The following is a 27,366-nucleotide window of genomic DNA, read 5'->3' as shown; positions in this document are numbered from 1 at the left end:
AACTATATAGAAAAATTTTGAATAAGTATTTGACAGTTGATGATATAATACTTTGAGCATGAGGCAATTTTCATAGCAATTTTGTGTTTGACATTTTATGTGATTAAAAATTTATCGATAAATATAATAATATATTAGATTAATTATTAATTTTTATTTATTTCCTTAGAAAAGGCAATAAGAGGTCCATTTAATTTTCCTAAGAAAAATTTAAAATATTTATTGTAATTTTCTAGTAAGTCTGTAATAGTAATAGGATTTTATTTAAATATTTTATAGTTTTTATTTGGGTGATTGTAAATTAATAGTGATATTTTATTTAATTTTCTTGTGTTTGATTATTGTATGGAGTTTATTTATAATGTTATGCAGTGTATGGAGTGTTTAGATTATTTTATGGAGTGTATAAACAATTTCATGAAGTGTTTATGGAATGTATATACAATTTTATGGAGTGTTTATGGAGTGTTTATGTAGGTATTATGTATATTGATTATGCCCAATTTTAAGTAGAGGTCATACCGAATTTTATATAAGTATTATATATATAGATTATGCTCAATTTTAAGTAAAGGTTATGCCCAATCTTATACACATATTATATATATAAGTTATGCCCAATTTTATGTAGAGGTCATGCCTAATTTTATGTAAAATATATGCATAATTTTATATACATTTTATTCGATATATATTTTTTGAAAAGTTTTAAATGTATGTTGAAGCTCGAGCTCGGCTCGAACTCGTTGGGCTCGAGCTTGATAACAATTTTAGGCTCGAGACAAGGCTCGGCTCGAAATATTTAAATCAAGGTCAACTCGAACATAAGTAGGTTCGGGCTCGGCTGGGCTTCGATGCCACTCTGTCTTTGTTACAGCGGGATAGGGGGTCTCTCTCTCGCCCTCGCTCGCTCTCTTCCCTCCCAAATTTTTTTTTTCGGTCTCTCTCCTGCCCTCGCTCTCGTCTCTCCCGATTTTTTTTTTCGGTCTCTCTCTCGCCCTCGCTCTCTTCGTCTCCTCCTTCCTTCTCTCTTTTTCCTCTAAAATTCCCTCTTTCGGCCTCCATCTCCCTTCTCCCTCTCGCCCCCAGTGCCCCTTCCGCCGCCACCGCACCTAATCCTTCCCCCCGCTCATCGCCTTCTCTGCCTCTCATTGTCGTCGTCGTTGACTCCCGTAGCGTCGCCCTCACCTCGTCGTACCCCAACTAGAGCGGCTGCTCTGGACCCTCTCCCGTCGTCGTCACCCCCCTACCACCGCCTGTTGCCGCCGTCAAATCAGCCGGCCACCGCTCTCGCCGGAACGGGAACCCCCGGATTCGTTCGGAGACCTAAGTTGAGGGGGGGAGATTATTTTCCCCCGTCGACGCTCCGTCCCGCACAACGTGCGAACTCGCACGTGCAGTTCACACATGCGAGTTTCGCACGTGTGGTTTTTATAAAAAAAAAAAAACTTGCAAATCCTATTCTCGGCCTGTTTTTCTTCTGAACGATGCATTAATACGTAAAAATATAATGTGTTAAAGTTAGCATTTGATCAAATTTTCCTGTTTATTTTTTTATTTTTTATAATTAATCATGTACACAGCTAATTGGCTAATGTAATTATTGTATTAATGTATAATAAACAGCAATCAATAAATAAAATAATATCTAATTTAATTAATAAATATATTAATTATACATTAAATTACTTATTTGTGTTGTAATCATGTTTGTTTTACCTAATTTGGGGTTTAAATATTATGTTTTAATTAAGTATACTATTATAAGTTACTCATTTTTTTTTTTATATATTTTTCTTATTTTGGGGCACTAACACTGGAAACAGTTTTCCAATGTATATTAACTTGTCCACACTAACACCAAGTTTGAAATTGAATTTCATGTAGAGGAATTAAATGAATTTGAAGCAGAAGATGAAGATGAACTTCAAATTTTAAATTTGTTGATTAACCCCCTTATAATTCTCATATCCACAGTAGATTCGGAGTCATTATTTAGTACTGGTGGTAGAGTAATAGACTCGTATAGTTCTTCCTTGGTACCAAATACATTTCAATCTTTGATTTGTGGCACTGGTTGGGTTCAGACTCTTTATGGTATAAAGAGAAATCAAAAGGTGAATTTCTTTGATTAATTATTTATTACGATATTTTTTAGTTTTATTTATTAAAATTTTGTTTTATGATTACAGCCTGAGAAGAAGAGTGTAGAGATAATGCTACCAGCTACATGATTTTTCATGTTTTTCTCATCATGGTAATTTTAATATTTTTAATGACATTAAGTAACTACTAGTGGAAGAGTATTTTTTTATCTGACAATAACTAATTTTATTTTTTTGTTTTTGTCATAGGTGGAGATTTTGCTCAAGCAAGGACGTATATTATTTTCTAGCATAAAGAGAAATAACTATAGTTTGTAAATTTATAATTTTTATTTGGGTGATTGTAAATTGATAGTGATATTTCATTTAATTTTGTTGTGTTTGATTATTTTATGGAATTTATTTATAATATTATGCAGTGTATGGAGTGTTTAGACTATTTTATGGAATGTATAAACAATTTATTGGAGTGTTTATGGAATGCATAAACAATTTTATGGAGTATTTATGCAGGTATTATATATGTTGATTATGCCCAATTTTATATAGAGATCATGTCGAATTTTATATAGGTATTATATATATAGATTATGCTTAATTTTAAGTATGCCCAATCTTATACATGTATTATATACATAAGTTATGCCCAATTTTATATAAAATGTATGTATAATTTTATATATATTTTATTTGGTATATTTTTTTGAAAAGTTTTAAATGTATGTTGAGGCTCGAGTTCGGCTCGAAGCTCGACTCGAACTCGGTGGGCTAGAGCTCGATAACAATTTTAGGTTCGAGATGAGGCTCGGCTCGAAATATTTAAATTAAGCTCGGCTCACATAGGCAGGTTCGGACTCGGCTCGGCTCGGCTCGATGCCACCCTTCTCGACCAACTTTCTTAATTTAGTCAATATAAAGAGATAAAAAAAATTATATTTTTACTCTATGATTTACGGCCACAACCCACAAGGTCCACAACGTGACGGACCCGATTTGCCCGATTTGCACGTAACGCCACAACCCACAAGGTCCACAACGTGACGGACCCGATTTGCCCGATTTGCCCGATTTGTACGTACTGTGGAGTCATCCCCCGAGCTTTCGTGGTCATCAAGTTTTGAGGACGCATGGGTGGTCACAGCTGAGAGGCATTAGATTAACTTTTATTTTCCAGCTAATGACCGAACTAAAACGTAGTTAATTTAACTTTACAATTTAGAACTTAAGAAGACCTTTCAGCATTTTTTATACTAAATCAAAGTCGAAAACCACGGAAAACCAAAACATTATTTACCCGTTTAAGAGAGAATTTAGAGAGGTAGTTTGGTCATTCAACTTTTCGCCGTGATTCCGTCACTGTCGTCCGCAAGTGGCGGCGGCGGTCATGGCCAACGACGATGGAAGAGGAGATTATTCTATTTTCTGAATTTTCTCCACCTAATTCTCTGAATCTCCGATGACACAAATTATGGTCTATTCGTTATGGAAAAGTTAGTACGTTGGAATTAAATTAAATTTCTGCTCCTCTTCGTTCTTAACGAATTCCACAAGACTGTTACTGGTTTCCACCTCTTCGTTCTTAACGAATTCCACAAGACTGCTACTGGTTTCTTCCTCTTCTTCCAACCGCTATAACCAAAAGCCCTTGTTTTACAGCTTATGCGCTGACGTTTTTCCTCCTTTCTGCTCCAATAAATACCACAAACCTGAATCGGTGAAGCAGCAACAGGTGGGAGAAAAAACCCCTCAATTGTTTTTTTTTTTTGCTGCCGCTTGTGAAATGGTGGTGAATGGGAATGGATCGATTGATGGTCTCCATGGACCAACTAATCCGATGGCATCTGCCCTTCTGACGGATCTCTATCAGTTTACAATGGCTTACGCTTACTGGAAAGCCGGAAAGCATCAGGATCGAGCCGTGTACGTAGCCTTTTATCGAATTGTTGCTTCGTTTTTTTTGTCTGAGATTTTGTTTTATGTTTGTTGTTCGATTGGTTATTTGGAAAGTTGGGCTCGGGTTTAAACATGAAGTGTTTTGAAATTATTTGTATCGGTAAAGTAGGCATCGTCAATTTCAATAGAACGCACTGTGTCTGCTTGTGCGTGTTGTTCTTGTATTGGTTTTTCTAGTTACCTATCACAAAGATGTTTTGTCCGTCGAGTTAGTACTTAGTAGTAGCAGAAACAAATAGCTGTCTTGCACAAACTTCTCAGTCAAGATGACAGAACTATATTTATTCTATCAAAGTGACGTAGATTGAGTTATCTGGCTCGTCATGTTTCTTAAATGTCAGGAAGACTATACACATTATGAATTACAAAACCTAAACTCGTCGACATCGTTATCCAATGATTAGGATGCTCTCAGATGAAAGTATTCACAACCTTCATTTTTAGCCTTATACTATCAATTGATAGCTTGGTATAAAAGCTTTCAACACAATGTTTTAGAATGAGTAACACCCCAGCAGATTGCTCGTCATATCTCTGTATGCTCATCAGCTTCTCGTTGTGATGAGCACTTGCTGTGTACAGAACTAGTTAGGACATTTATCAGAATCATTACTGAAGTTGTCAAAATTTTGCATTTTGCAGCTGCCAAAGTAAGATTGTAATGAGATCATAAGCTGTATAAAAAAAAGTAACCTATCATTAATTGAAAACTTCATGCAGATGTGAAGGACATAACATGTTGCTAAAATCAGATAAACAAAATGAATATCCGACATTTGACGTGCCTCTTGCTTCTGCTCTGACTCAGAATGCGGCTTTTCATTCTTTGACTTGGACATTTCTCAGGTTTGATTTATATTTCCGGAAGAACCCATTTGGAGGTGAATATACTGTCTTTGCTGGCCTTGAAGAATGCATTCGCTTCATTGCCAATTTCAGACTGAAGGAGGATGAGCTTTCCTATCTAAAGTCTGTCTTGCCTTCGACTTGTGAGGTACTATTCTAGTACAGATATCAAGTCTTCAATGCTGTGGATGATGCTTTTTTGTTTTGGCTTATTTTATAAAACGATGAACTGACATAATTATCTGGAACCATGATATAAAAAAGTCCCTTTCCCTGTACTCAGCTAACATATTTAACCTATTCTTCTACCTGTGTAAATTCTTTTCCTGGACTACTGGCTTGATTTTCAGAAAGCAAAGAAAAGATAATATTATCTTTTTACCATTTTGTCTGGTTTATGCAAATAATACTTAGGAGTAAACACAGAAAATATTATAAAATGAGCATAAGAATAAAAAAAAAAACACTAATGTGTACGTCTGGTTCCTAGAGATCGTAAGGCAAGTGCAATGGTCAACAGTTTCTTCAAATATGTTTTCCAGCCTCAGAAGGTGAGACATGTCTTGCATTCAGCTAATCATGATGGCTGAGTCCTCCTCTCAATTACAGTTGGGCCACTGGGGCATTGAAAACGTTGAGAGTAAGCTTAATTCTTGAAGTAGAGCCTTTATCACCACTTCAACTGAGTCACAGGTATCAATGGCCCCCAAGAAGACAGGATTAGTGCTGCCGCATGGTCCCTAACAACCCTCCAACCCTGGCCGGACTAGGTTTCCCCGAAAAAACTACCACCGAAGGTAAGTTTCTGCCAACAGGGAAGAAAATGCACCCAAGCAGAGTTTTGGGATGGATGAGCATTATAATTTGCTCTAAGCTTCCAATTAAATCTAATCATTGGGCTTTAAAAAAAGGTAGATCCTTCTAAGTGCCTGGCACAAAGTATAATGAAGAGAAAGATGCCTTAAATATTGCACTAGAACTGGAAGTTTTGGTGAAAGTTCTTTTGTTACACTCACTACAAATTTCCCATGAAACAGTGGCAATGCTAACTTCCAATGGATCTGCCCAGTTTTTGGAGAGCACCAAATGTGGGATTGTACCAAGAAATCTGAGGCCACCTAGTAGCCCCAATTTGCTGAAGATTTGTATGTCCCTTCACTGCACTTCCCCACCGTTCCCACCCTCCCCCACACTTGTGCCAAAAGAAATTACATACATAACCCTGTAGTATCACCACAAGCATGGCCCTACTATGAAATACAGTCAGTTAACTACAATATTATCATGTAAGGAAACAACAATACCCGTATAAAAATAAAATCTCTTTTACATAGTGCATATGAGTAGCTCACAAAGATTGTGTCGGGCCCACATAAATGAACCTGTAGTGGGCCTAACATTATTATTTTTTCAGCCCGTATAAAGTTGGTCCCTTTGTGGGATCCATATTGAACAATTTTTAAGCTGGTAGAAACCCTTAAATCTTAAAAAAAAAAAAATCAAGGAAGAAGGAAGAAGAAGCAAGAGAAAAGGTGTCAAACATGTGGACCCATGTACATGCATGGGGACGTAGGAACTCAAGGGCAAAATTGGAAATAAGGTTAGAAGTCAAGGGTAGAAATGGGAGTCCTACTTTCCTTCTTTTGATGGATTCCTAGAATACTACTTTTCTTTGTTGAAGAATCTCTAGAAGATAAGATTGTAATTGATTTAGAAGTTTCCTAGATTCTCTCTTTTGATTTTGTAATCATCTCTTGATTGATTGAGGGGTTTCCCTAAACAGGTAACGAAAAAAGTATAAATTAGGGTCTTGGTTGAAGGAAAAATCAATCAAGCCTATTCCACAAGTCTCCCTTGCCTTGCTCTCCTCTCCCTCTCCTAAAGCTCTCTCTCTCTCTCTCTCTCTCTCCCTTGCCTAGAAGAGCCTTAATTCTTTCTTTGGAAGCTGTGAAGATAAGACCTTGAAGATGTTCTTATCATAAGCACACACGATAGATGAGATAAAATTTCATTGTTGTATGGGTATTATGTATTTTTACTAGCTAAAGTTAAAATTAACTGACTGTATTTAATAGCTGGGTATTTAGGCTATTTTGATGACATTGTTGGGTTCTGTAGGCAATTTACCCCAAAATTAAGTCACTGTATTTAATAACAGGGGCATTTAGGCTATTTTGATGACATTATTGGGTTTTGTAGGTAACTAACCCAAAATAAAATAAGCAACATTATTATTAACTTATTACTATTACTTTATTGTGTTTACTCTGCAACATTTATTCAGTACTCTTATTTTTTCACACTCTATTCCCTTTTAACTGTTGAGGCAATCATATTTACCAAGTGAGGAGAACAAAGAGGGATGACAACATGCCTCAATTGCGGCATTGAGCAAAGAAAGAGGGGAAGGGAGGAATAACATGAAGGAAAAGCAAGGGCGCACAAATTTCAAAGGGGAAATCATGTTGATCCTCTCTGTAAACTTTTTTCTTTTTTTTTGAAAAACCTCTCCGTAAGCATTATTGAAAACCAACACTCTGGGGAAGAGTGTATCAGAACCTGGAGGTTGTTACCTGGGGTAGGCTCTTTTTCTTATTTGGAGACTAAACACAGTAGTCCAAAGAAAGTCTACTTGAAGTGATTGAAGTTAGCTTTGGCAACAAAGTAAATAAGGAACAGAAAATAAATAAAACATAATTAAGTGGATCCCTTTGTTAATATTTTAGGAAGCTGCAAACTTAGTATTCTCGCATGCCAATAGCATTTAGAGTCTTTTCATGTGAAAAAATGTGATTTTTCCATCTATGTAGGAGATTGTACTTTTCATGGCAGCTGTACATCACAAATCTGTGTTTAGTGGTAACTTTTTTTACCTGAACAGTGACTTTCATGGCAGAAATAGTTGGTGATTAGTGTATGCTGCTATGTTTGCAGGAGACCTTCTTTGATTATCTAAGGGGAATTGATTGCTCTGATGTTGAGGTTTATTCTGTTCCTGAAGGATCAGTTGTTTTCCCGAAGGTGCCCTTACTGAGAGTTGAGGGGCCAATCGCTGTAAGTGCCATTACACGACACTATCTTGATTTTGACTATTTGTAATGGTTTTATGTAGACCAGAAGTATGACACTATCTTCAGTGTCCACTTCTGGGGTATAGCAGGGAATGCTATATTGCTGTTACATTTCACAAATGACCTGTCTAACAGACATATTTAAAGATGATTTTCTTCAAAAAAAAGTTAAAGATGATAAGCATTATGTGCTTCAATTCATCTTTGCTTCTGAAATTCTGATTACATTCGTGTTTGAATAAATGTGTTAAATGTTACTTTTGCTTCTCAGGTGGTTCAACTTCTTGAAACCCCATTTGTGAATCTAGTCAATTATGCATCTTTAGTTGCTACAAATGCTGCAAGACACCGATTTGTTGCTGGGAAGTCCAAAATTCTACTCGAGTTTGGGCTTCGACGTGCACAGGTTTATAGTACTAAACTCTTTGACCTGTAAAGTAGAAAAAGACAATAAGAATTTTTTTTTTATAAATGTTTTCTTTATTTTTTTACATGCAGGGTCCTGATGGTGGTATTAGTGCATCAAAATACTGTTATATTGGTGGATTTGATGCAACAAGGTTCTTTTTTAAAATTCAGAGCTTGATGATTTCCACTTGTTTTCATGATTTCTGTATATGTATTGACAGTGCTCTAGTCAAACTAATCTGCATTTCCTTGTTTTACGTTTTTTCTACAATTCATAGTGCTGTTCTCATTCATTTAGCTTGTCCCAACTACATCAAGTTTAACATGTAGATTTTTATTTTATTTTTTGAGAAAAGGGTGTGCTTTTGACGTGTAAATTTTTTTTAACTGCAAAAGAAGCAACGACTTGGCATTTAAACACTAAGAAAACCAAATCTACAGTTGGACAAAAATGTTCCAGTTTCTATTTGCAGTTTACCTTGCCTGAATTGTATTATAGTTAAATTTTAGTGAGGCAAAAATAATATATAGGTGCTATTTGGTTTTGTTTTCCAAGATAAGAATGAAGCGGCGTCTTGAAGAACTACCAATGGATGTCTGGTTCTTGCATTTTCTTTCAGGTTTTATAGTGACTGAAATTCGTACATAGTGGTACTCAACAGGTACTTGTTGGTTTTGTCACCACAAAAAGCAAGATTGACTTTTAAAACCTTGATTGGATCGGAACTAGGACTAAAGAAAGGCTATCCAAACAGACAGGCGAGCAATATGATAAAAGTGAAGGAGAGAGGTATAAGAAATAAGGAGAAAGGAAGAAGAGGCAAGAGAGGAAAAAAAGAGTGCGTGGAGAGCAGCACTTGTTAGGGCTGGAATTCGAGTCCCCCTGTATTTAATTAACTCACTTTAGTGAAAGTAAAAAATAATAATAATAATGCACCTTATTACATAAACTTACAATAATTCGCTAAATACTTATCGGGATAACTTGAAACTTGAAACAGAGATTTCTATCGTATTGACTAACTTAGTGCAACACTTAGAAGGACACACACACCAATAGGAAATGACTAAAATGCCTTTACACATGTATTTCAACACTCCCTCTCAAGCTAGAGCATGAATATCGGATAGCTCTAGCTTGTCAGAAAGACATGATGCTCACTTCTTCTAAGAAGGTCATTAAATATGTCACCAAGTTGGTTTGATGACTTCACATATGGTGTAACAACCTTTCCTTTATTACAACATCTTTAATGAAATGGCAATCTACCTCGATATGTTTAATCCTCTCATGAAAAACTAGATTACTTGTTATAAAAATTGCTTCTTGGTTATCACACTTCATAACCATTGGTCCTGTGATGTGAAAACCCAATTCAACCAAAACAGATTTTACCCACATGACTCACTATATGAGCCATTGCTTTAGGTCATCGCTCTACACTCTGTTTCAGTGCTGGATTTGGCCACTATACTTTGTTTCTTACTTCTCCAACTGACAAGATTACCTCCAATAAAGCAACAATAACCCGTTGTGGACTTCCTATCCATCTTGCATCTTGCATAATCCACATCAGAGTAGCCGAGCACATCAATTTTCCCACGAGTGGTATATAACAAACATTTGCCTAGAGCACCTTTGGGATATCTTAGAACCCTATGTGCAGGCTCTAAGTGTATTTTGTGAAGGTGTTGCATAAATTAGCTTATCACTCCCATTGTAAAAGATATATCTAGTCTCATAACAGTGGCATAAATTAATTTACCCATTAAATGTCTATTTTGAATTTTATCCTTAAGCCCAATCTCTGATCAAACATTGGCTTCCGTAGGAGTATCTACTGGACATGCACCGAGAAGATCATACTCATGTAACATGTCTAAAACATACTTCCCGTGGGATAGAACAGTGCCCTTCTTACTTCTTGCCACCTCAATACCTAGAAAGTACTTTAACTGTGCTAAGTCCTTTGTGTGAAATACTTTTTAACATCATCAATTCTTTTGAATCACTTCCCATCAATACAATATCATCCACATATACTACAAGAACCATGATTCCTGACTGTCTTTTTAGTACGAACATAGAATGATCACAATGACTTTGTACAAACCCAAAATCCAGAACAAATTTATTGAACTTTTCAAACCAAGTCTAGGGTTTTTCTTTAGATCATAAATAGCCTTTTGTAACTTGCGTACCTTTCCAGTTTGCCTTGAGGAATATAACCAAGAAGTTGCTCCATATACACTTCTTCCTATAAATCACCATAATCACCATAAAGAAAGACATTTTTAAGCAGAGCCATAGTCACCAAAATTCAGAGAGAGGTAAGACGAGCAATAGGAGACAATGTCTCAAATACATCAATGACATAGGTTTGGGTGTATCCCTTTGCTACTGACCAAGCTTTGTATCTCTAATACTCCCATCAACTGATACTTGATGGTATATACCATTCACCATCCCATAATGGCTGCATCTTTAGGTGGTTGACAAAGTGTTCATGTGCCCCTAGAAACCAAGACTTTCGTTTCTTCATCCATAGCTTGTTTCCACTTAGGCAACATTAAGGCCTCCTGCACTGTATGAGGAATAGAAGAAGTAGACAAGGACAAGGCAAAAGTTTTATAGGAAGGAGATAAGAAATCAAAAGACATATTTAGATATCGGGTGATAAGTACATGACCTTTTTCCTTTTTAGAGTGCAATAGGTAGAGCAAAATCAAAAGATTCCTAATCAATAAATGAAGAATCTGATTGTGGAACATGAAAAGGAGGCTCTTGTTGTTGTATTCAACGGCGTTGATATACCTAGAGTGGCTTCAAAGGTGAGGGTGGTGGTGTCCCTGCTTTGGAGTCATCCATAACAACTATAGGAACTTGATGTTGAACAATTGAATTTTCATTATGTGAACCTGATGGGAGAGAAGAAGACACACTTGATGATGAAAAGTAGGGTGTATTCTCAACAAATGTGACATTGGCAGAAATATAAGTTCTCCTTGTAAGAGGATTATAGTACTTGTATCATTTTTTTATAGTGAGAATAACCCAACAAAACACATTTAATAGACCTTGGGGACAATTTATGACTAACAAAATAGGAGACCCCGAAAACTCATGGACATACATCAAGTACCTTTCAATTGAGGTTTTAGGACTACAATGGGAATATGGTCTTGGAGGTCAGAGGATACATACAATTAATTAAAATAACAAGATGTGAGGACCACATCACCTCAAAAAGACAAAAGGGACATTCATTTGAAATAATAAAAGTAAGTGTGATCTTGAGAGATGCTTATTTCTACGCTCATCCACCCCATTTTGTTGAGGGATGTAGGCACATGAAGTTTGATGTATAATACCGTGCAAGTGATAAAATGATTTGAATTTTTATTAAGAAATTTCAAACCATTATCAATACAAAAAATGCGAATAGATGTCCCAAATTGGGTTTTTATTTTATTGAAAAACTTGGTAAATATATCAAAGACTTTTGATTTCTCCTAAAGGAGATACACTGAAGTCACTCTACTAATGTCATCTATAAAGGACACAAAATATTTAAAACCAAATGTGATTGGGACTCTATAGATCCGAATGAACCAATGAACCAATTTAAAAGGACTAGTACTTTGACTGGAACTAACTAGAAAATGTAACCTATGATGCTTTCCAAGCTAAGGTGAAGTATGTGTTGAAACTATGGTGAAGTGATGAAACTTAGCTACAGATGGATGCCCCAAGTGCAAGTGCCATAAATATGGTGAAGTATGTGTTGATAAGGCCAAAGCTTTCAGAACATTCACGTCATCCAGGAAATAGAGCTCACTATTCTCATGCCTGGAACCAGTCGTTTTCTTTGTCTACAAATCCTAAAAAGCACACAAACATAATAGTTCAAAGATTTAGTAATATTACTGAAAGACAAAAGGTTAATCGGAAATTGGAATAAATAAGACATTTGACAAGAATATATGTGAAGTGGTTTGGATTACACCCTCACCATGGACCTATGAAGAAGACCCATCAGTTAAGGTGACAATGCGATATGTTTGTGGAGGGAGTATAGATGAGAACAAAGTGGGCACACTTGACATATGTGTGGACGCTCTAGAATCAATGATCCAAAATGGGCTAGAGGATGCATGTAATGCAATCATACCTGAATTTACCATCATGCAACTTGCAATGGATGAAGATCCGGTGTCTTGATTCATAGAGGATGATGATGTGGATGTTTTCGAAATTTATCCTAGCATTTGTCTGAAAAATGATTACTTCTCCTACTTGGATACCCCTTCGATCACATCTATTACCATAGCCACAACCACAACCACGACCTCATCCATCCCCTCCACGACCTCTAGTTGTGTCAGATCTAGTAGGAGTAGTATTGTGATTAAGTGTTGATGCTTCAGTTTGTGTAGATTCTTCCTCTCTGCGCTTTCTCCCCAAATTGCACAATTAATGGCTTAGTTACTTCATCGTCAACTAACATTTGTGCGCAGATCACATCATACTTTGAATTGAATTATAATCCTTACTTTCAAAAATCCCAAAAGAGTTAATTGGAGTAATAACCTCCCTAGAATTGGCCATCTTTACTCAGCCAAATAATTATATATCCAATAAACAATCACCACAATCTACAACCAACAAAGGCACATGAAGAGCAGCGCAGATACACTTTAAGCAATTTGCGCATATGGAAGTGAGTCCCACAGACAAAAATCAAACTAGGGCAAGCCCTAGTACATCAATCCACACTCCCAACTTCGTTTAACATCAATTAGGCACCAACTATATGCCAATTCTTCACTTAATGCAACTGCACATACAGAGCACAAACTGGGAAAGCTTGTGCAAGTGTAGGCCTGACCCAAATTCAGGTCAAGGCAGGAATAAACCCTCTAGGGGCACAAACAAAAATAGAAACAGCTCAAAAGGCAGCACAAGCCATCATCCAAGTAGTTATGGCATAGAAGAAGAGGAAAAGATTGGACTATTTTTTTTTTTGAGAGGACCATGGCGCGATTCGAAGTCGCAACCTGTCGCACCTAATGTAGACAGAATACCACTAGACCAAACGACCTTAGGTTAAAAAAGATTGGTCTTTTACTCACTCAGATATGCAACATTGGTTAAATCTTCAGAGTAGGGGTCGCAGGCTTGCAGAGAAGAAAAACAATGCTCAATAAGATTCTCAAGCTTGCACTTCACTACTCTGATACCATGATAAATGTAAAAGAGAGACATAGAAGAAGGATGAAGGAGAAAGGAAGAAGAGGCAAGAGAGAGAACAAAAGAGTGTGTTGAAAGCAACACTCGTTAGGGCTGGAATTCGAGCCCCCTCTATTTAATTAATTCACTTAAAGAAAGTTTAAACAAATTACAATATTACCCCTCATTACATAAACTTCAATAACTCTATAAATACTTATCAGAATAACTTGAAACATGAAACATAGATTCTTATCATGTTGATTAACTTACTAAATGTTACGGTCCCGGGTCATGGATCGAGTAACACGGCGTGGGAGTTGTGAATCCAGCACTGGTACTGAGTTGCTGGACTCGGTAAGGAGGGTTAAAGATCCCTTCTTTGGGTACTCTTCCACCAGTGATCAGTCTCCCTTTTTATGATCTCATTCTAGTGCTAAAGTTATAGCTAGAATGGGAGTAATTCAGGTGGAGAGAGAATGGAGGAATACCTGTTCTTGCTCACGTTAATCAGAGTTTCAACCCTGATTTGATGCAGCTCGTTCTAGGACTTGAAGGCCTAGCTTGGGGGGGCAGCCTTGGCTCACGTTGATGGCTGTCCTTGCTCTGTTTCTGTGATGAATTCCCTGCAAGAAGAGTTGTTCTAACCCTTCATGTGAAAGAACCAGAATTCTTCCTCTTTTGCTGCTCGTCAAGAGGGAAATTGATCCCAACTTGTTGTTGATGCTGGTGATGAGAGAAGATCCTCTCTTTGGGCTCGGAAAAGGGGCAGGAAGCTCCTCTTCTTAGTATGGATTGGGTGAAGATGGATGGCAATGGAGGGTGAAGGATAGGTTGGATTTTTGGAGTAAACCCTAAACTCGAGATCAAGAGGTGATCTCAACCTGTTTAGACTAGGTTATTCTAAAATCTCAAAACTTACCTATTTCATTCATACATTTCCCTTAAATAGGTCACGTCAAGGAGTTTTAGGGTTAGGGTTACAATAATTCCCCATAATGCCCTTACATATAAAGTAATTAGAAATAACTCCTACTTAAAACAATATAAGAAATAAATCCTACTCAAAGAAATATAAGAAATAAATCCTATTGAGTGAGTTGTTGTTGTCTCCTTCGTTGTGTGACTCGGTGTGCTATTGAGTCCACAACACTAAATCATTTAGAGGGACACAAACACCAATAAGAAATGTCTGAAATGCCCTTAAAATGTATTTCAACACAATATAATGTATAACAATCCTGTGTTTTAATTTTCATTTATCAGGATTGCACTATCTGATATTTCAGCCATCTTGTGTCCTTTATAAAACTAATAAAGTTGTCATAAAAAATAATTCAATATGTTTATCCAACCAGAGTTATATGTGACGTATGTGACAGAATTTTAGTAGGAAATACAAACATGTCAAAACCTTGTATCTTACTTGAGAAGAATGATGGCAAAGCTGTTTATAAATAATTTTAGTAATCCACAGAAAATTATTGTTTGATTTATGAGTAGTCAAATAGCCTGAAAATGTCAAGACTGCTAAGCAAACCTTTTTCTTTTGTCTTCTTTAGCAGACTTATTATCATAAAAAATTAAATTAATAAATAAAGAATACAAGAAACTGTGTTTTATTCATAACTGTTTGCTACTCGTGGATGTTTTACATTTCAAAACTAATCTGTCATATACACAAATAAGTCATTTCTTGATTAACACTCCTTGCAGGGCTTACTTTCATTCTGTTTTTTTAACCTAGGGAGGTGTTTCTCATTGTTAATGTAATGTAGCGGATGAATTCCCTCTTATAAGCAATTTGGGATTCTTGGCATTCCTTCTGGCCTTTTATAATGTTGTATTGCCCTCCCTTGTAAACCCATCTTATCTTTTATAAGTTATCAGCCTAATTATTTTAAAAAAAAGGAAAATAATAAAGGTCTTCAACTTGAATCTAAAAGTGGTGATGATAGTTATTTTAACCGTCTGAGTCCCACCTGTTTGTCTGTGCCCAGCACCTCATTGCTCCCATACCTTTAAGATTGTTTATCCTTTCCTTTGTCAATTAGATTTCCTCCTTGATATTAGTTAAAAAGTTGGAAAACCTTTTTTATCCAAAAAGAAAAAATGGAAATTTTTTTGGTAAGAAGTTTAATGTATGCTTCATTCACATTGCCTTTCCTCAAAAAAAGAAAAAGAGGAATCTTCATTCAAAGTTGCCTGCTTTTTTATGACAGAATTTCCTATTTACCTCTTCATGCATGCTTTTCTTATACTTCTTTGGTGTTCTAACAGCAATGTTGCAGCTGGTCAACTGTTTGGAATACCCCTCCGTGGAACACATTCGCATGCTTTCATCAGTTCATTCATGGTTCGTATATGTCAGTAATTGGTAACCAATATTTGTTGTCCTTAGTTTATGCATTTCAGAATTGTATGTCTCAAAGAGTTTCTATTTAAGCTTCCTCTATATATTTCTTTCTAGTGGTTGTCTGGGGGGGGGGGGGGGGGGGGGGGGGGGGGGGGTGGTGTTTACGAGATCTTGGGTGCAAGTCATGGGGTTCGGAGTATTTGGAAGGGGGAGGAGGGGTTGACCCATATTGAAACAATAGTTGTTTGGTGCTGAAGTGATATTGATAAACCATGTTTTTTCAAGTCTTTCTCCCTTTTTCTCCATACTTGTGGAGCCTACCAGTCAATCTCAAACTTGAGCATTTTCTTTCTATGTGGTGGTAAAATTATTTAGAAAACAATGTGAATGGAGAGGAAGGTACAAAGGTTCATAGAAAAGTTCCAAGTTTGCTGTTTGTTTGTCAACTTTCCTTTTACTAAATCCCATCTTTACTTTCTCCCAATTTTGGACGTTACAACATCGTGAAAGCAGGATATCTGTGTCTATTTAAAAAATGGAGAAGGTAATATCCTTCTCCACAATCCGAATCCATCACATGCATTCTAACATGAAAGATATTGTCCATTTTAACTAATAAAAGAGTAAAATATGATGACTCTGAGCTGCAGCTAATGACTCTCAGCCTCCTGCTAGGGTTCGGAATCACAATTTAGTTCAGCAAACAAAAGTTGAAAACTTATGAACATACAAAATGTTTTATCAATCTTCAATTGTTATAAGGAGAACAGACAGCTATCTGAAACTAATATGTGTGTGGAGTTGTGAATAACTGAATATCCATGAGTCTAATTTGGTTGGTGGGTTTTGTAGAGTCCAGATGAGATTGTGGACAAAGCACTTCGTAGTGAAGATAGCTCATTTACATGTTCAGATTTTGTTGCCCTTGTGCAGAACTGGCTAATGAAACTCCGGGTAATAGCCGTTTATGGGCTTTTTTTCTGATTATCTTCTGTTTTAAATGTGTACCTTTTCTCCACTGTTACCGGTTTTGTATGCAACTCTTAGCATGTTTTACTACTGGGCATGACTATCTTTTTTTTTTTATTTTCAGTCATCGACAGCTTAAAATAATTATGTGTATACTGATGAGGAAAAACCAGATAACTAATCATTTAGATAAATTAACAAAACTCCTCTTCTGTAAAGTCGTTTATATGTGAAGGAAAATATTGAAAAATACTCTTACAAACAAATCTATCATTTAATGAAAAAGGGGTTGGAGACATTTTAATATTTGGAATTTTATAAATAATAAAGTTGGGTTTCAGCAAATAATAAATTTAGATTGGGTTAATATAAGGAAAAAGTCATAAGGCTATTAATTGGGAAAAAGGCCTCCGAAATTCTGCTAGTTATGTTGGAGTGGACTTGGACCCAGTTTTACCAAAATTGATTATTAGATATGAATTACAGATCCCATTTTCTATACTGTCATTTTTCATTTCAAGATATATTCATATGTTGTTATCAGCATCTTTGTTTGTTCCAAAGAAATTCATCCCATTTGAAGTTCGAAATTATTTTGCATATGCATGCCAATTCAGCTTTTGAGGTTGTCATCAAGTATTCAGTTCTTGTGACTCTTTTTGTGGAAATATGTGTTTGAATTTCAGAGGGAAACTTCGCTACAAGGCATTTTTAGCGAGACTAATCAAAGTGAATTGGCAGCCTTCACCTCATATGCACTGGCATTCCCTAGTAATTTTTTGGCCCTAGTTGATACTTATGATGTAAGTTCAGCTCTCCCCCTCTGTTGTATTCTTTCTGGCTTGCATCTCATGCGTCCTTGGCACCTTTGTATTATTCCTTTTTATATAATAATATTCTCACAGTTTTCAAAAAATAAGCGCACGAAGAAGCTGCCTAGATTACAAGATCGCCTTATTGAAAAAGAAAAAACAAAGGAAGAAACTGCCTAGAAGTTAAGGGTTCTTAAGGATTCCTGAACTATTTAAATGGTAAAAATAGAGTTCTGCCAGATATTAGTTTGTTGAATGCTCTATTAAAACCTGAATTATCAGTTATACGAAGAAAAATGTTGTTGTATATAATATTAACTTACTACATATACTCTCTTCAGAAGGACCGACTAAATACACTTGCCTCTATAACCTTTGTATTTCCCTCCTCGTGTTGAAGCAATTTAAAATTCTAATTGGACACAAACTGCTGCATGTGCCCATTGTTAAGATGGTAAATATAGCAGCACACCCACAAGATCTAATTTCCTGTGTAGGCATCCAAATGCCATAATCTTATCTCCTTTTATTTTTAAAGATAATTCCAATGTTTTGATATTTCATACTTTCCCCTGTTTCTATTCAAAGGTAATTTATATTATTCCGTCTTGTGATTGAAATAAAACATCCTGGGGCTCATTGTGACAAGTAAGATTCATGCTTCTCACTGCTGTTATCAGATGGTTGGGGTGGTTGAATGGCTCGTACCTTTGAATTGGGCCATCTGCTAAAGTCCTATTTACATGATATGAGTGGTTCAAATGTATCAATGTCATAAACATGATAAGATAAAAAATACGTGGGAACATTCATTTCTCTAAGTGCATTCTATGGTTATTCTATGAACCTGCTAATTTCTTTTCTATGACATCCAATCTTACAGGTGGTGAGGAGTGGCCTACCAAATTATTGTGCAGTTGCTTTAGCACTTAACGATTTGGGGTAAGCCTTGCACTGTGAATGCAACTCATGATGATGATCAAGCAAACTTTGCTTTTCTTGTTTTTAATTTAATCTTTAAACATAGCCATATGAGAAAAGTTCCAATTAGTATATCAAATGTTATAGGTAATGGTTCGCATTAATTAACATATAGAAAATCTCAATTTTATATTCTGCATTAAGCCAAGGTAGTATTCCTGTGGGCTGACTTGATTAGATATGCTTAAGATCCACTAAAATCTCTAACATGCATCCTGATGAACCAGATGTCTCTTGTATGAAAGGCTACTGAACATTTATCGTAATACTTATAAACACTTTATTAACAACTTTTTTACCCAGAACTTTTATGCTTGATATTAATACCTATATAAGAGTAAATCCTTTTTCAGAATTTGTTAAAATGCTATAGTTTTATTGATCCTTGGGTTACTGATGTACCATTTAGACGTGAAGATAAAAGGACAGAATGTGCCACATTGAAACAGAACAACAGTTTTGACTGAGGAGGAATATTAATATGAAGATAACTCAATTAGGGATCATGAAAAACAGGGTTTTTTCATTACCACAAAACTGATCTTGCTAATCGGCTGCATCAGATTTTGCCTCTAGTGTCAGTTAGGACCAAATGAAAGAGGTTGCAATACTGCTGATATTCATAATGGATTTCACCTTTCATGATTAAGAGGCAAGATATTTGAAATATGAGAAGTAATAAATAATTCCTGGCATACAAGAGAAAAAATCACAATGAATAAGTGGCTTTAGACATACAATTTGGTACTTGACATTCTTTTTTACTTTCATGTTGTGCCTTTGGTAACTATTTTTTGAATTGCAAGTAATTCATTATTTTTTGAATTGCAAGTAATTCATTTTGGTAAAAAATTCAATTTTTTGTACTTAAACTCGATTTTGAAAAGATTAGCATGCACTGAGAGGAAAATATAATAGAAAAAGTAACTGAGCAAAGGGCTGGACGCCTCTATCTACGAAATATGAAGTGGAAGGGTTCTGTTCAATTGGATTAAGCAGCATGTGATACATTTTTATTTTCTTTTGTATAATTTCATATTTCCATTGCACTTGTTGTAATGACGTCATTTTTTTTCTCTCTAAAGGTGTACTAACTACTGAAGTTTATGTATGAATTTGCAATATCTAATTGCATACAGCATTATCTTTAGCAGCATTTAGAGTTTTGGGTTTAAACATCGACTATTTAAGCTGTCTTTAGGATTCTGCAGAGCAATGGTTTGTAGAAATATTCATCTGAAAAGTGTTTTCCAGTACTGATTTGCAGTTCCTTGCTGCTGCAGATATAAAGCCACTGGAATTAGGTTGGACTCTGGTGACTTAGCATATTTATCTATAGAGGCTCGGAAATTCTTTCATACAATTGAAAAAGAATTTGGTGTGGTAGGATTTGGAAAAACAAGCATTGCTGCTAGTAATGACCTTAATGAGGAGACTTTGGATGCTTTGAACAAGCAGGTAGGTATTTTGAAAACACTGATGTTACCAATTGTACTTCACAATTTTGCCTATCTGTAAGTTTATTATTTTCTGGAAATAATTAATATTTGTCAAGAGTAACTGTAAGTTTGAGTCTCTTAAAAAAATTAGACTTATTGTGCATTGGCAGAAGTTTTTTAGGAAAGTAAGATTTTTTAGGATTTCTAATTATGAGATTAAAAATATGAACAAATCATGCCAACTGAACTGATATAGACTGATTCTGCCTGACACTTTTTCTTAATTTTGACTGTTGCCACCCGTTCACTGACTACTGTCTTCTTTAGTAAGTGGGGGCATCTCTGCTTCTTTCATGATAAATCTCTTGTACAACTCAAAAAGAAAATGAAAAGAACAGCTAACTTTATACATCTGTTTTGGATTACAAGCCTTGTTGTTATAGTCTCATTAGTTAGTTTTGTTCAGGGATTCCTGACAATTCCACCAAAGTAATCCATTCATTGTATCTCTTGTAATATATCATGAAATTATTGCACTTTTTAATGACCACTGTATTCGGTGGTTGATCACTTCTCTTTGATGAACCTTGATTCGTTTATATGAAGGAGAAACTGAAATTGTCTTGTAACTTTAACTTATCATCTTTGTAGGGGCATGAAGTGGATGCATTTGGAATTGGAACCTATCTTGTTACATGCTATGCTCAAGCAGCTCTTGGTTGTGTTTTCAAGCTTGTTGAGATAAACAATCAGCCCCGCATTAAACTCTCTGAAGATGTCTCTAAGGTTTGATAATTTTTCAGAGATCCAAAGTACTTCTTGGTTCTTTCCTGTTTGCACTTTATTCAGAATGTCTGTCTGATATTTTTTGTTATAATAATGAATGACATTTTTTTATCTTTTCTATTCCCATTGATTGACAGCTTGACCTATTTCTTAACTGCCTTATATCCTCTTTTAGGTTTCAATACCTTGTAAAAAACGATGTTATAGGTTGTACGGAAGAGAAGGTTACCCTTTGGTTGACATAATGACTGGGGAAAATGAACAACCACCTAAGGTACATATTTTCAACTTTAAGTTATTGCTATGCTGTGCGTTGTAACATTTATTGGTATTCATGCTCTCTCTCTCTCTCTCTCATAATGGCTCCATGTTAAATTGCAACAGGTAGCTGAGCGGATTTTATGTCGTCACCCTTTTAGCGAATCTAAGAGAGCATATGTGGTACCAAAACAAGTAGAGGAGCTTCTGAAGTGCTACTGGTCTGGAAATTCAGGTAGTTCTTGCTTACCTTGTCCAAATATGGCTATTACTGCCAATATAGATCAACTTCACATTGTATTTTTGGGCTAACTGCTTTCTGTGAACAATTCCGAAGTCTCAGTTCATAAGATCTCAAAAAAAGTAAGATACCGCATCCTGACTATTGTTCTATAACACCTAATATCCCATAGGCCTGTAGTAGCTGAGCAGTTTGACATTTTTTTATACAATGGAAACTAAGCACATAAAACACCGACTATTATTAATGAAAGGAGTTGTCGAAGGACACTGTAACACTGCATGATCTGAGACGCAAAGCACATAAAACAGCCAAAAAAAAAAAGTTTAGTACAAGCTGAAGCAATTGTCCAAAGTACCATCTCACCACCAGGTGTATGGAATGTCCAATAATATTGTTGGCAAACTCCAATTCCACCAGTCCAACTAGATTGTTGGCAAACTCCAACTCTGCCAAGTGGGCAAGCCATGTGATTGGCTTCTCTCGGTGTGTGAGCCAAGTAATAGTGTGGCGGTCTTGGACAACCAAGATCTGACTGACTGAAGAAGCACCATGGCAGGGGAGAGCATCTAGTAACTCTGATAACAATTCAGAGTTAACCTCCAACGTCAACAACTTAGTTAAAGAACTAGTTTACAGTGTAAATCACTAAACAAGAGCTCTCAACTCAACTCTTAACTCCTGCCACAATCCCTATTGACTCCACCTTCACCTGTCTGGCCTGGGACCCTCTTGAACTTTCTTGGGTGTTGGAAGATAGGGCCCAAGCCCACACGACCAAGGAAGGCCCACATATCCAAGTGTATTAGAAAATGGGCCCAAACCCATAAGACCAAGGAAGACCCATGCATCCAAGAAATATAGAAGATGGGTTCAAGGCCCACATATCAAAGAGAAGGCCCATAAGCCTACATACAATGATGACAGGATGGTAAATAAAGGGTCATCTCATAGAGATGGCATTGATATAATTAGGTTAAAGTTCCAGGGTTAAAACCCTAAACCCTAAACCCTAAGTTCATGGGTATTATTGTAATACAGTAGTTTCATTAATCTATAAATAGAGCTTCAGGGGGAGGGTTAGAACATCAAGTCCATAACATCTTCTTCCTCTGGTTTTCTCCCAACGGGTCACTCTCCCTTTTCCTCCATGAGCTAAATTCATGGAGTTCTGAAAATCAACATGGTATCAAAGCTTTGGATTTTTAGGACTCGTAGTATTGTTACAAAGATCGCCAGTCACCTTAGTTTTAAGAATTCTAAATCTCTTTTTTCTTTCTCGAACTATAGTTTTTTATTTTTTCAAAGTAAAGGTTCAATTTTGTGTCGATGCCATTCTGCATCTCCATCCTTCGTGTCGAGTTTATGGTTGAGACATTATTTCGTCAACAATAATTCAGCTATTTTTGGGCTCCATTCTTTTGGCGAGCAGGACTTTTCTCTGTCGAGAGTTTTCTCGTGCTATCTATTATTTCAGAAAACTTCTATGTTGGTTTCCGAGTTATCTGTTTGTGTTACAAACAGCATTGCTCTGTTGGAAGTCAGTGTTGCGACAGATTTGTTTACGTTTCTGGAGACCGAAGACGACTATTCTCTATTGATTTAATCCGCTGAGTGACATTACCATCCAGAATTATTTTTATGGTGCATATTATCTTCCCGCCAGCACTTTCTCTGTAGGAAATATCAATTTCGGAAAGTCTTTCGCTGACTCCTCTCCTTGCGCCAGCTCCGTTGCGGTTGCTGATCATTAACAGTTGGACTGAATTTTTTGTTCCCGGAAAGCTCTCCTTGATATATCTTTGCTCTGTTTGAAAAGTTGCCTTCCGAAGAGCTCTGATTTTCCGCTCTGGTCAGAAGCGGGGAGGAAGACGACTGCCGTTTTAAATTGTTTCCTAAGTTAGGAAACCGAATTGGATCCAGCGCATGACTGAGTTGCTGTTTCTGGACTGTTTCCGCCAAGAGTCCTTCGGCGCCGAGAGGAAGAAGGACGCACTGTTGCGGTCGGACAGTTTCCTTCTGCTGCTGGCCGATTTTCTGGAAACTCCTCTCCACTGCTGTTGCCGATTAATCTACTGGATTGATTGTTATTCGGAAAGTTTCCCTCTAGTTTGCCATTGTTCGGTCGAGGAAGAAGACACTGTAGCAACATTAAAGTTTCCTAAGTTAGGAAACTTGCATTAATCGAGCGCCGTCCTGCGCTTGTTCCAACCCGCCCGGACCGGGCCGAGTTCACCCAGCGAACCCAGCTCGGTTTTTGACCCATCTCACTGCTGTTGAGCAGCACCAGCATGATTGAGTCAACCCAGACCAACTCGAGCCGAGTCAACTCGTTCCGGGTCAACCTGACTCGGGCCACTTATTTTCTACCTCAGTATACATGTCTGGACCAATGTTTATACATATTTCTGCCACAACTCAGATATATTGATCTACTATTTGACTCGGTGTGACTTGGTAAATTTTTTCTCTGGCTGGATTATTATTTTAAAAAAATTGACAGATTATTAGTTGGTCAGTATATTATTTGGTACAAATATGTGCATTAGATTATTTCATGGGTCAATTTTATAAGGATTATTTTGGTTCGTGTTAAATTGGCCCAAGCCCATTTTAGCTGCTGCTATTGTGTCTCTTTGGATGAGACATTATTATTGAAGAAGAGGTGGCCTCATACCATTATTTATTTGTCCCTGTCAAAAATATCAAAAATATTTGTGGTTGGGATTCCATGACGAAGGAACTTAATACCCTGTTTAAAATATCAAATGTCAATGGTTGGAATTCCATGACGGAGGAAATTAATGCCCCGACAAAAATATCAAAAATATTTGCGGTTGGGATTCCATGACGGAGGAACTTAATACCCCCGTCAAAAATATCAAATGTCAATGGTTGGGATTCCATGGCGGTGGAACTTAATACCTCCACCAAAAATATCAAATGCCAATGGTTGGGATTCCATGACAGAGGAACTTAATACCCCGTCAAAAATATCAAATGTCAAAGGTTGGGACACCATGACAGAGTAACTTAGTATTACATCTTTGTTACTTCCCCCCATTAATGTCATATATTACTCTACCACTTGAGAGTCGTTGTCCTGTAGAGAGACACGGTGGTGGAGGTGGACACTTCAGAGCAATGCCGATAGACACACTACCTACAGAAGACGAAGTGTGCCCTACATCCAGCATGAGTTAAGACTGGAGTATGGAACAATGTCTTAGCAGTTAGGAGTGATTTACTCTCACTGATATTATGTCAATGGGGCCTCATGAACGAGAGCACCAGCATGAGGGGGAGTGTTGGAAGAGGAAGGCATATTGAAATATGTGCCATTTTATACAAAAAAGATTTTATACATCATTTGCAGCAAGTTGGGAGTTCATGTTGTTCTCTCACCCCCAGCTTGAGGGGGAGTGTTGGAAGACAGGGCCCAAGCCCACACGACCAACGAAAGCCCACATATCCAAGTGTATTAGAAAATGGGCCCAAGCCCATAAGACCAAGGAAGACTCATGCATCCAAGAGATATAGAAGATAGGTTCAAGGCCCACATATCAAAGAGAAGGCCCATAGGCCCACATACAATGAAGGCAGGATGGTAAATAAATGGTCATCTCATAGAGATGACATTTCTATAATTAGGTTAAAGTCTCAGGGTTAAAATCCTAAACCCTAAACCCTAAGTTCAGGGGTTTTATTATAATACAGTAATTTCATTAATCTATAAATAGAGCTTCAGGGGGAGGGTTAGGACATCAAATCCATAACCTCTTCTTCCTCTGGTTTTCTCCCAATGGGTCTCTCTCCCTTTTTCTCCGTGAACTAAATTCATGGAGTCCTGAGAATCAACACTGGGAATTCAGCTTAAGCCAGTGTTGCATTAGAACCATTATCATCATACCTCCAATTGTCCTAAGATAATGCCCAAGGAAGTGATGGATCATGAAAACTACCTTCACAGATAACGATCTACAATTATAGGTCCTGTTATTTCTCTTTTCCTCATATACTTCATACAATTGCACCATTGGACAATTGCCAGAGGGTTTCCCTAAAACTTGATAGTTAATGATTGATCTACCGAACAAACAGATGGTGATCGAGGGGCTGCGATGAATGCAAAATAGTCTCCAATAGAAAACGTCACATGGATAATGAATGAAAATATTGTAAGCATTTCCTGTCCATCACCACAAAGTTTGGCAATTATCAAGGTACATCCTACTTCTATTAAGCAGGTGTAATGTTAAGACACTGCCTTTGATTGCACACCAGGGAAAATGAATGTTTTGGCGTTTGGGCAGGAATTTTCTATGCATGGACTGATGACTAGGGATAATGCTAATTGTAACACGAAGACACTGAAAACTGCCTATTGATGCTGATGTATACATCACCTTTACTTCTGATATAGTAGAAGCTGAAGGAGGAAATGAAGCAACTTCCTTCGAAGGCTTCCACATCCGCAAGGTCCACTCTAATGTTGAAACTTCCAAGCAGTATTCGCTATGGTGAGGAAAGCCTAGCCTGGACTGATATGTGACGCTCACTGTCAATGAAAAAGATCACAGAGAAGAAGTCATCACCCATTCTAAATCCAACTAAAATTTAATCTTGTCACTAGTACAAGCATGGATTCTGATCCATAAGAAAAGTTTAGCTTGAGCAAATTGCATCAGGGGAAATCCTCATCATGGTATCTTTGATTGATTGAAATTGTTTGTCTCCACAAGGTAAAATTTTCTTCTCAAATCTCCATAACCCTTTGGCTAGAAATAACAAAAGCTGGGGAAGGGAAGGACTAGTAACTGGGCAGGCCAGCTAGGATTCAATTTTGGGTGGTTGTGTTAACCAGGGAAAGGAGGTTACCCGCAAGTTGAGTGGCATGTTTCAAACTTCTTGGGTCTCAGGGATGGGGTTCCCACAGTGAAGCTGAAGGATGCCTGATAAACAGCGGAAGACCAAGGTAAGTATAACATTAAATAAAAACATAATCGAATTAAAAGAATACGTTAAAATGTTTTTGTTGTTTTGAGTTTGAAATTGAGCAGGTTTAGATTGTACTAGTATATTGATAATCACTTTGAAATTTACCTATAATTTTCTATTACACTGAATGATTCTGAAAGATCATGTTCCAGGCCCTACTAAATTTTTTTACTGATAAGCATATTGTATTTGTCCTCTGCTTTCCTATAATTTTTCGCCAAACATATTGTCAATGGAGCATGATTGGGTATGACCTGTTTCATCATATTTATTGTGACACTTAGCATACAAGGTTTAACTTTTGTTTGTTATAGGTAAACCTAGAGAAGAACTACCTCCATTGACGAAGATCAGAGAACGATGCATACAGCAGCTAAGCCAAATGCGCCCTGATCACATGAGGAGGTTAAATCCAACACCCTACAAGGTACAGATTTGAATTGGTTGTATGCTTTTAAAGTTCTTTTCCTTCTCTTGCTTATCATTTCTCTTCTACTTCTTGTAATTACTAAATAAAAGCTGGTTCACTACCAGGTGAGCGTCAGTGCTAAGCTTTACGACTTCATTCATTTCCTGTGGCTCAATGAGGCACCGGTTGGAGAATTGCAATAAAAGAGGATCTACGGCACTTTAGTGGGACACACTACTTCAAAAAAGAATCCAGCAATGATCTCTATGGAAATGAGAGAGCATCATCTTGTACAAGTTTTGTTGTTGAACACTTTTTTCTTTTTTTCAGCCTCTCTTTCTTATCGTTAATTTATTTTGAGTTGTATAATTGATTTTAGCCCCTTAAAATCAAAACAATTAATAAAAAGAGTTAAAATGGAAGCTGCAAAACACTTGACAGGAAAAAAACTGTGTAAAACTTAAAAAAGTAAGAAAAAGAAAAAGATGGCTAGACGAGATTACG

General features: G+C 36.7%; 1 protein-coding gene across 1 annotated transcript; it reads left to right on the top strand.

Moving 5' to 3' along the window:
* The first annotated feature begins 3,419 nt into the window (after positions 1 to 3,419).
* On the top strand, positions 3,420 to 27,305 carry LOC137955830 (nicotinate phosphoribosyltransferase 2-like). The gene is made up of 15 exons (XM_068802996.1): positions 3,420 to 4,025; positions 4,905 to 5,052; positions 7,839 to 7,958; positions 8,247 to 8,381; positions 8,474 to 8,535; positions 15,894 to 15,969; positions 16,822 to 16,923; positions 17,625 to 17,741; positions 18,634 to 18,692; positions 20,015 to 20,189; positions 20,822 to 20,956; positions 21,132 to 21,230; positions 21,341 to 21,449; positions 26,768 to 26,880; positions 26,988 to 27,305. Exons 1-15 carry the CDS (start codon positions 3,886 to 3,888, stop codon positions 27,063 to 27,065), a joined length of 1,668 nt encoding a protein of 555 aa, XP_068659097.1. The 5' UTR covers positions 3,420 to 3,885; the 3' UTR covers positions 27,066 to 27,305.
* The last annotated feature ends 61 nt before the right edge of the window (positions 27,306 to 27,366 follow it).

This window comes from Aristolochia californica, unplaced genomic scaffold (genome assembly GCF_029961685.1).
Source record: "Aristolochia californica isolate CCGP_79_NKW_82.1479 unplaced genomic scaffold, dmAriCali1.0.hap1 SCAF_2, whole genome shotgun sequence".
Lineage (NCBI taxonomy): Eukaryota > Viridiplantae > Streptophyta > Magnoliopsida > Piperales > Aristolochiaceae > Aristolochia > Aristolochia californica.
This window is presented reverse-complemented; position numbering and strand designations above follow the sequence as displayed.